The 11,365-nt window shown below is 42.2% G+C and overlaps 1 protein-coding gene across 1 annotated transcript; it reads right to left on the bottom strand.

Moving 5' to 3' along the window:
• Positions 1 to 82: 82 nt before the first annotated feature.
• On the bottom strand, positions 83 to 11,069 carry ankrd10a (ankyrin repeat domain 10a). Its single transcript, XM_028981575.1, has 6 exons — positions 10,779 to 11,069; positions 9,420 to 9,572; positions 7,503 to 7,594; positions 2,331 to 2,554; positions 2,136 to 2,213; positions 83 to 1,167 (listed from the first exon to the last, which is right to left on the bottom strand). The coding sequence occupies exons 1-6, from the start codon at positions 10,974 to 10,976 to the stop codon at positions 788 to 790; spliced, it is 1,125 nt and encodes a 374-aa protein (XP_028837408.1). The 5' UTR covers positions 10,977 to 11,069; the 3' UTR covers positions 83 to 787.
• Positions 11,070 to 11,365: the final 296 nt, after the last annotated feature.

Consider the following 11,365-nt stretch of genomic DNA (forward strand, 5'->3'; position numbering starts at 1 on the left):
AATATACCAACACTGGTGCCAGATAACAGGGTGGGTCCGACATGGTTCAAGTTAAAGAACACCTTTAAGAAAGAACACAAACACGCATTATTCATTTATTTTCCTCCACATCAGTGTAATAACAAAACTTCTCAAATAATAATAAACATAATAAAGCATATGCTTGTCCTGTTATCGGATACGGAATGGAAATGCAAAACGAGCGTTATTACATAGCAAAACAAACAGAACGCGGTGGAATACATGAGCTGCGTTCCCCTTTTCTATTCTAGGCAGCCGTGCCCGCTGTATTGTAAAGTCATGCGTTCATGGACAAATGTACAATGGACAAGTGCTTATTAAATCAGCTCGGAGAAAATGCGGGAAATCACAGACACCCCACCCCCCTCCCCCTGTGTAGCATGATTTTTGGAATGTTCTTCACAGGTCTAGTCAGTCCCCACAAGCCCTGCTACAAAAAACAAAAAGAAATGGCACAAAAACTAGTATCAAACTGGTTTGCAAAAAAGGTTATGGACTATTCATGTCCTTCTCTTGCATTAATGCTTTTTCGTTCGGTGGGCCACTTGGCCGTGGGTATTAATCAAAAAGTCAATAGAAAAATGCATGCCTACATACGTTTTGACATATAAATACATTTTTGCGTCGTGTTTGCCGTACGGTGGCCAGGGTTAAGGTGCAAACATGAGGTCAGCCGCTTCTGGTTTAAGGCTAGCGGCAGTGGCCACAACGAGACAGCAGACACGTGTTACGAAATGACAGGTGGACTGCTACCCTCCATCGTCCTTTAGGAGCCGTGGTAGAGCTGCATTGTGTTGAAGAGCACTTGGTTGTAGCGCTCTTCGGCCCTCATGCTCGTACAGTGCTCCACCCGGCTGCTGGTGTCTTCTAGGTCTTCTGCCGTGTCTCCGAATCCGTGGTAGTGACCGTAATGCAGGTTCTCTCCCGCGTCCGGGGAGAAGGTCCCCCAGCAGGGACGATGGGACACGCAGCTGCTGGGGCTGCCACTGAGGTGGAGGGTACCACACATGTCTGCAGTGTGGAGCTGGGCGCCGCCACCATCAGCTGCCGCCTCAGCTGGAGAGCGGCAGCGGCCATTTCGGAGCTCGCCATCGACCATGGACTCGGCCTGGTGACAATTCATCAAGGTTGAGCCTACTGGGGTGCCTGCCATTCAATACAAGGTGAGAGGGTTATAAAAAAATACATACATGATTAAAAGCAGTAATCAATGACTCCACATAAGTACCCAGCAGAATGGAATCAAATTTGTGCCAAAATTTTTAAACAAAACTTTCCTAATGTCAAACAAAAAAAGGACGTTGAACTGTAAAAACAAGAGGTTGGGATTTTGACAACATACAGTTTAGCTTACATCTTGCTATTTTTCAGTTTCGCTGCTGGTCTTTCGCCCCGCCCAGTTTTACGTTTACGCTGCCTGTGGATTCGGTTGGACTTCTGGCACAATTCTCTCATGAGAATTCTCAAAATACACTCTGGCCAATGAGGCAAAGCCCCGCCCACACGAGTGTCTGAAAAGCCAGCAGTGAAACTGTAAAAATTGAGCAGTGTAATTCACAGACAAAAATTAAAACGAGCGAGAAAAATCCCAGCCTCTTATTTCACATTTCAATGTCGTTTTCCGTACAGCAGACCACAGTGTAGGGGCACCACAGCTCATCTGTAAAAACCTGGAAGGCACAGACAGGGAAACCTGATCCCTGGAGGGTCAGCATAAGTATGGGTCTTTGAGATGGCAGAGGTCATAGAACCATGGATCAGGTTCCTCATCTGTTCTCGGCAGCTTTCTACAGACAAGCTCTGGTAGCACCATTTTTTTTTTTAATAAATCTCAGGCATTACTGTACCACTGTAATTATTACTTTACAATATTCTAAAATGTGCTGATTTTCTAACCGAAGACACGCTGATGTCTCTTACATCCACTTTTTTTTGTTCTTCTTTAGCAGGTCAATTCGGATCTGACATTTGAAAAAATAATCTGAACTTCTTAACCAAATTGGATTTGAGAATAAAGGACATAGAGAACATAGACTAATGAATTTACAGTTTTCATGAGTTCGAACCATAGTGTGTATAATAGCATAATAGTAGTATACAGCGCTCTACCCCACCTGATGAAGCATCTATTACCGGCTCCACATGCATGATCTCCAGCTCCTCTCCAGAACCATTTAAAGGCAAGTCCCTTTCTGTGAACAAGAGATGGGCTATTGGTTAATGAAACTAATGTAGCCAAAAAAAAAGATCATATAATATAATATAATATAATATTTTTTATATATATATATATATAAAAACAACAATACCATCTGTTCTGGCCTTCTTGATATGATAAGGCTCAGCATAATCAAGGAACCTCTTCCTATTGGCCATGCCATTAACATGAACGTGACTACGGTTGCCAGTCAGAGTGCAGAGGCCACTGAGGTGATTGAGCTGGTTCTGAGCATTGGAGAGGAGGTCAGCACACTCCTGGAAACCCTGTGTGAGGGCCAGGTCTGCTGCTGTCTGCCCATTACTGTTCCTCAAGCTGTGCAGTAGAGAAAGTGAACAGTCAGTGCTAGAAATGTCGCTCTTGCACAACAAATAAGACAAAAGGCTTCATAAGCCTACACCTCTCCTGGCTTCCCTGAGTCTGCCTCATGCATGTCCTATAACATCAACTCAGCCCCTGCCACTAAAGATGACTTCACTTATTGCTGTATATGTTCCATGTTGCAGTAGGAGATGAGACACTGGAGGACGATACATTTTTTTTTTTAGTAGTTGTCCTTTAAATTCAAGTAACAAAAATCTCGATTCTTGCTTCACTAGCCGATCTCGATTGCTTTGTAGAAACATTATGAGATTATGCCTGGTGTGGCCAAAATATTAGGAGGATATACAAAAATTGTCTTTAAACTTATGACAACATAGTTTAATTGTGCTTTACCTTGTTTGAAAAACTAAGTATTAAGATTAAAGAGTCTTCAACTTAAGGCAACTGGGATATGGTCATTTCCAAAAATATAAATTTGTTTGGTTCTCAATACTTTAGTAGAACTTTTTTTTTTTATTTCACCATGTCCATTGTACATTACATTGTAGGTTACACAGGAAGTACACAAAATGCAGCAGTCTTAATTGCGTTAAATTATTTTAAAAGCATTAAATATTCACAATTTGATTACAGTGATTAACAGCTCGTGAATAAATGATAATCACCTATTAACATATTTCAGGCAAACATTACACTACAAGAAATTTTTATCTGAAATATGACTTGTGAATTACATAACTATTTTGGTGTTAACTATTATATTATTCTCAGAATCTGCGTCCAGTCTGTTTGAGAAACACGACTTTTCCCAGTGCAATTTAATAATGATCTTTTGCATTTAATTAAAAAAAATGTTTTTAAAATTAGCATTCACAAAGCTATGCACCAGATGTATTCATCTCCCACTGCTGAATTTCTGTAGCAAATTCATGAATGAACAATACCCCATATCACTTACATAGTATTCAAATAGTAATACCACATATTAATATTAGAGACAAGCAGCTAGTTTACTATATTTTCCAGCAGATAGAATTGCATTTGATCTGTAATGTGCTCCTACTGCCACTGCAAATTTAGTTAGGGGATCCATTCCGGTCAGAATTCCTTCCGTGCGACTGGTACTTTGGCACAGAGCTCCCATTTCTGAAGCCAATAAAAATCTCCCATCCAAAACGGAGCATAGATGCTCAACATGCTGCATGCCAAGAGAGCCATGTTTCTTTTTTTGGTTTTGCAGCTAAGAGAAATATCCCTCCGCATAGATACTGGAGTAAATGGGTTTGATCATTCATGAAGTCACTAACCCTCCTCTGAGCTTCTCCTGTCACACTAAAATGGAATCAGGTCTTAAATTTTAAAATAAAACATTAAAACGCACATACTCTGAATGCTACAGAGACATTTAAACAAATACAAGAGTAAATGACATGAGAGGTTTGCATATCAGTTATTGAGAAAAATCAAATGCTTCCAACCAAAAAGGGACTTGAGTCAAAATTTCCAAATATTACCTGATGAGATATTTAATGCCAGACAATTTGTTATATAGAATATAGAATTTTACTGAACATCATCCTGTTGTGAGAAAGTCTTTTTTTCTCCCTATAATCCCTTCCAGTTGGCTTTTATTGTTAAGATATTATTCCTTTCCTGCAGTGATGTTCAGGTAATGGCCACTGTCTTCCATTGGTTCAATGCAGCATTTAGCAATCACATGTGTGAACAAAATATAAGGCAGTACTGTCAGAAAAGCTATAAATTAATTAGCATTTTCATAAATGAAACAAGTATTTGATCCCGTCAATCAGAAAGATTGTAAGGAGCTGACGTAGGAAGCTTCTCAACTTGTTACCTGTATAAAATATAATTTGGTCTAGTCGGTCTCCGAGCCTTAGTCCCATCAAAAACCTATAGAGGGAGCTGAAGGTTCGAGTTGCCAAACATCAGCAACTAAACATTAATAACTTGGAGAGGATCTGCAAAGAGGAGTGGGACAAAATCCCCCCGAGACACGTACAAACCAAGCACGAAAGCACATTTTGCTTATACTAATTTATTTCATTCATGAAAATGCATTGACAATTGAAAATATATACTCAACATCACAAAATCAGTAGGGGTTTTCCCTGACTGTAAATGCAGTTTCCTTGCTCTCTTGTGTGCAGCTGAAAGTGTTGAACCATAAAATGAATGAATGACTGACTGGAATCACCTTCATTCAGGCTACTTGTAGCAGCCATGCAGACAATACTTTTTTAGACTTACTATGCTTTACATAAAGCAATTATGAACCGGTGTGAAAATCTGTAACTCAATTATCAGAAAGTCCAAGGGATTCATATTTGTGTGACCGCTCTGCAAGAATAAACATGAGCCAGAATGAATATTTACTGTAGTTTTATGACACACTAATAAGAGTAGCTAAAATTGTTTGGCACTAAACTGTAACATCTGTCTGAAGTATTACATTTGCTTAAAAGGAAGCATTTCATTTTTTTAAAACCCAATTCCTGGAATGTTTTGCTTTGTGACATCCCTTACTCTCATTCTTGCCTAACTCTCTCTCTCTCACTTTCTATAACTGAACATCATAACACCACTGTACATAAAGATTAGTCTGAGCAATTTCCCAAAGGTTAGTGCATAAAATCCTTTAATAAAAATACATTAGATTACACAAACTCTCAAGACAAAGAATTAATAAGTTAAGAAAAGCATGCAGGTCTAAAACAGAACTATCAATGACTGAGCTCCTAATATTAAAAACCAATCACCGCAAGAAATACCTCAACAGTTTGCCAGTGTGTAGATACGGTAGGAAGCGATAGTGAGAACACTCCTAATGCCAACTGTAAGATGTTCGCTGAAGCACCTGTTGCAGATTTTCAGCAGTTTTTGGATTGCTTCCCCCTTTCTGGGACTACTTCAGAAAATCAAGTCAAGTTCAATTTCAACGGCTGGAAAACATGTGAGATGTGTAGGGGTTTTGGGCTTCTCAGTAGCAATACTTAAGTACTCAGAATTTGTCTTCAGGTGTCCCCTTTCAGGAGCTCCTTTTCATTTAAAGGTGATTCCAAAACAAAAAGTCACAAAAAATTGTCGTAACATTCAGCAACATAAACATTACCAAACATTTTGATTTGCAGTGAGACAGAACACATATTTCAACTGACTACAGTCAGCTAAAGACTTGTTGCCTCCCTGTTACACTAAACTGCTCCCAAACCTGTGGTATTAAGTAAAAGTTCTTTAAACTGCTTACGTAAACTAAATAAGTAGAGTATAATATAATTTGGTCGTTTCAACTAAAATGCTACGGAATTCAATGCAGAATTTTGTGAGGTTTCAGATTTGCCTTCTGATTGTTGTCTGGAATAGCAGTTTATATACATCTATATACAACATGCAGACAACTGATTTAATCACATCTAGCGGTGCTTCCTTATAACGGCAAATAATTAACCATAAACTCTTGACTTTAAATTGAACTCATTAGGGCTAATTTAAAAGGCTGTAGCTAAACTGGTTTCTTCTATAAAGTTACTGCAACTAAATCAAAGCTACTGGAGCACCTATGTAAGTATTGCTAAATGCATAAGCAATTCATAGCTAAATGCAAGACAAATACAAATTATGGTATTAAATGTCTATGGATTTCACTTTCCAGCTTTTAACTATTGGATACATGCCGCACCAGGATAAACTAGCATTTTTCATAGAAAATCTCTTTGCATGTACTTCTGCAGATATATGAATGATTTAATGTGAAGGCTTCAACAAATGCACATTTCCCCATTCAGCAGGCAATCAAATTCGTTGGCCATACATTGTACATGGGGCGGTCAATCACTTACATGCTTACAGTTGGTGAGCGGAACAGATGGGGAGCATAATGCTTGGCTGGGTGCAACAGTTAGCACACGTAGCTAAATTCTGCGGCTTCGCGCAGCAGACAACAAGGGTCTGTTTACATGAGGTTTCAACTGACAATGCCATCTGCTCCTGTCTGCACCACAAACTCCTCCTCGCTCTATGAAATAACTGTAACGGGAGCACAGGAACAATCTGGAGGCCTACAGGATACGACCTCATTTGGTGACATTAATCCAGCTTTACTTTACAAAGGTCGATTGAATTAAGCAAATAAAGAACTTAAATGCACTTTAATGAGATCTATACAATCTACAGACTGTGGTTTAAATATCTGAGTTATGCTAGATCATTTATAACTATTGCATTTAGAGTTCCGAAACATTTTCATTTTACATTCACAGCATTTATCAGACACTCTTATCCAGAGCGACTTACAATCAATAGTTACAGGGACAGGTTCCCCTGGAGCAACTTAGGGTTAAGTGTCTTGCTCAGGGACACAATGGTAGAAAGTGGGATTTTGGCAAACTAAGAGGAAATGTGCATTTTTTTCCAACCTTCTCCATTAAAATACTGTTCTTCCTACCAATATTCTTCTCACCTCTACACAGAAAAAACAGTAACAAACATTAAAATCAGACAAATCAGAAGAAAAACCTACATCAGACACAACATGAGGGAACCCCACCCGCTGAACCTTTATGAGGCACAATACAAAACGAACATGAAAGTGTGTGATATTAGACACTATATTACCGCTATAGATCTGCTTTTCTTATGCATTAATAAAACCACATCTGAACTACTGTCATTTTCCATCGAGTTCTAATCTCAAAAATTGCTTTTATAACGAGGACCAACCCTATTCCAGAGTAGGTTGTTGCCCTGGTGACTGCAGCTTCGTCCTGATATTTAAGGTCTAGATGGCCTTTGCCAACATAAACCCAGGCAGAGAAGCATCTGGCAGAGGCCTGAAGGATCAGCAGTGGGGTTCCCATTTAGCAGAGTAATTATCATAACAGTTGCATGTGAAAAAAAAAACACTCATCAGAGGTCCACTTACTCCGGTTTGACCCCCCTTAAGAGAAGGACTTTGATGCACTCCATGCTGCCTGCCCTAGCAGCCTTGTGCAGGGAGGTCTCGCCCACGTAATCCTGCAACCAGACGTAACGTGAAATAGTTCAATGGCCTGTGCCTGACGTCACCTGCCGTTTTAGAAGAGCACAGGCATTTACCAATACATCATTACCAACTCCAAAGCTAAAGGCAAAAACACATTCCATTAGATGAATTATGAAATCCTCTCCCCACCCATTCATTCCAGTCAAGCGGTGATTAAATCCTACAAGGTGCTGAAATCTGGGGATTTCTCCTCATGCTGGAAGCCTGCAGTCCGACCCAATAACCAGCCACATCACTAATCACCATGTGTGACGGGTTTCTGCGTGATCATGTGGAGCCATCGCATTAAATCTGATATTTTCCAATTCAAACGACACGTCGATGTCGGCTCAGAGTGCATGGCGGGTTAACTTGAGACTCATCGTTACTATAATATTGGTGGTGAGTAAGGCAGACGTGTCAGGCGCTGCACTTCTTTCACCACTTCATCCTCCCATTCACGCTCAGCTGGAATTCTTAGTAAATTAGATGGATGGAGGGCCAATCAGTGAAACTGAAAAAACACGAACAACCTGACAATCAGGGCAAACAGATTCAAATAGAAGAATTGTGAACCAGAACAGATCTGACAACATACTCACCAGCGGCACTCTAATTCCAATCTTTTTTTTTTTTTTTGAGCAGGAGTGTATGAGACAGGACAGGCTGGCTCACCAATGACAACACTGCACAGGGACAAATTCAACTGGCCTCAGGATGACCCCAAGGACGAACAGCAGCCAGTTCCCCTGCTTTACCTAGCGTTCATTCAGAGGCAAATCCGCATCCAGCTCTGCAGGAATGTAGGTCAAAGAAGACATTTTGGCTGAATCGCATCCCGCAGAGTGTTACTCTGCCGGTCGTGTCCTACAACGGATCTGTATATGTCTCAAATTCCATTCTGTTAGCAGCTTAGTGGGTAACACACTACCCTACGAACCAGACGACCTCAATGTCACAGGTTCAAAGACCACTTACTGCCATCGTGTCCCATTGTGACTCAAGGGGAACTATCATTGTGACTCGGGGAAGTAAACATAAACATTATTAATGAATGATTAATTTCGAGCCCTAAGTAAGATTTCAGGATGTGCCCTGTTGGCTTGCCATAGTGGAGGGGGAAGGGGGGCATCGCGGTGGACTGACAGCAAAGTTCCATATCATTATTATTATTATTATTATTATTACTGCTACTACTTAACAGGCTTTAATATGCAGATAAACTCGTGTGGTCCCGTTCTTTTCATATTAAGACACATTAATACCAACAAGTTTTAAGAAACACTTTTTCTTCCTCCGTTTGTGGTGACCCCACGATTGATGGCGCTCAGCACTTGCCTATATTGCCCATGCCACAGGCCCGTCCTGAATTTTAGACACCGTAAACATGCCGGTCTTTCCACGTCTCCCACCGTGGTCACAATGAAGCCAAACGCTACATACGCTTCATCATACTCCCTCGCCTTAGATTTCGGGAATATCTCCGTCTTTTTTCCATACACTTCATATATGCTTAATAAATCAACTCATAATGTGCTGTAACAACAGTTTATCGTTCACAGAACGGAATAAAGGCTGCCGTCCGAGACGCACCAGGGAAGATGGAAATCCAAGCGTCTGACTTCCGTGACACTGACCCCGTAATCCGATTTTAGAGCTTCCACAGGCATTTCCCTTCGACACGGACACGGTGTCTGTAAACCCCAACTGAACCCGGGATGCGGGCGAGCTGCCTCAGATCGTTATCCAACCGTCCCGTAGCGGCGTCCTTTCAGTTACGAGACAAATTAATACGAGATATTTTTTTTCAGCTCCCACCTGTCTGTTGGTTTCAGCTCCCGCCTGCAGGAGCCACAGCAGGCACTCTGGGTGACCACCAAACGCAGCAATGTGGGCAGGTGTCTGGGCCAACCTTGTAGTCACGGCATTCACCTCACACCCCACCTGCACCAGCTGCACCACACACTCCAACTGCAAGGAGAGAAGGGGTGGAGGAGACATGAATAATAATGCAACATTTTTGCAAAAACAAATCAATTAGAAAAGTGCACACACAGCCTGCATACCCTACATTCTTACTTAAAAATAGAATAAACATCGTCTAGCCTTTCATAGCCCTTCCCAAGGAAGTACTGACGCATGTGATCGGGCAGAGTTGTTTCAAGGATTTCTTTCCCTGTTCCCAGACAACACCACCAGAGCAGAGACCTTGGCCAACTCCTTCCGCTCTTCTCCTCCTCTAGCAGATGCAAAGTGTTTTATGCACAACTAATAACCTCCTGCGCCTTGCATTTACAGTCCCTCCTTCCACGAAAAGGTATTCATACATAGACAACGAATTACTTTTCTGACGAAGAAGATAATGGACTTTCCGATTAACCAGATCTGGGGATATGTGCTGAAAGGAACCTAGGTTTTGGTCCTCGGGCAGCCAGTGAGGGGACGGTCACCTGGGGACGGTCACCTGGGGACGGTTACTTTACGGCCGCGGTTGCCAGGTGCACGGTTTACTTATTTTTCCGGCAAAAATTGGTTGCTTAAAACTGTTGCCATTTTTTTTTTATTACTTTTGCGAACATTTTAGATAAAAAAAATGACAGATTATCGATAATCACCACGCCCCTTACAGCCACGTTAATCATAATGCTGTATATGGGTCGGAAGGTGTAATTTCTCACGAGTAACTGGCAACACGGCCAGCGATAGAATCCATTCGTCCGCACATTTAAAATATCCAGCTAAAAAACATATAAATCACAGTGAGATAGACGCTCAAGCGACACCCGCGGCTTTCCTCTGGATTAAAGCTATGTTTACGCGCACGGCGTGTAATTAGATGCATTAACCGAAGACCGTTCACATGAAACATTGATTCAAACGGCATTCGGGGAAAAAGGGGGAGTAACTTTTTCCATCACGCCGCTTCCCGAACACGCAGCACACATTCGGCCCTTCAGCGTCCACAAGAAACCGAACTCCCGGCGTCTACACACGCTACGACCCCGACGGGGCCGGTTTAATGTGGGATAGAAGCCGCGTTTGGTTGTATGAAGTGAGCACGCGGCTACTGTGAGGTTTTGCGCTAGCCGAACTTAGCTGGCGAGGCTAGCGGAGGAAATCTTCCTTTCGCCACAACGCAAATGTCTGGATTTATATATGTATAAAAAAAGTCTGTACCTTCCCAAAATGCGCTGCCCAGTGAATTGGCGTCCAGCCGTAGAAAGAGTCCTCGGCGACGAGGTCTGCTTGGTTCGCGGCGCACTGTAGCAGGGAGCACAAGGCGCCGACATCCCCGTCTCTGCAGGCGCGGTGCAGAGGAAAGCGGAGAGTGAGTAGCTCGTCGTCGGAAAAGCCCGACTCGACGCACACCGACATGGTTCAAAATCCGCTGCTGACCGCCTGTCCCGGAACGCGCTCGGCAGAACACGATGGCGGGCTGGCGGGCGCGACACCGGCGCGGCGTGCTGAAAACCCGGCCCGGGGCTCAGGAACGGACGGGAAAACCCGGAGTGGAGTCTTTCCGGACCTCGTCCTCTCGCCCACACGTGGAAAACGATCCCGCCGTCATTTTAGTACATTTGTTGAAAGACTTTCAGAGAACACTATTAGAAATGATACTTGTTTCGTTAAAGCCCAACATTTGTGATTTGCAAAACAATATATTTTTTAGACATTGGTCACAAGTGGGAAGTGTGTCCAATGTGTGAGCAGTATTGGAGTTGAGGAACAGGTGGGTGGGGAGAAATACAGTCGTGGAACTGATG

Source organism: Denticeps clupeoides, chromosome 5 (genome assembly GCF_900700375.1).
Source record: "Denticeps clupeoides chromosome 5, fDenClu1.1, whole genome shotgun sequence".
Lineage (NCBI taxonomy): Eukaryota > Metazoa > Chordata > Actinopteri > Clupeiformes > Denticipitidae > Denticeps > Denticeps clupeoides.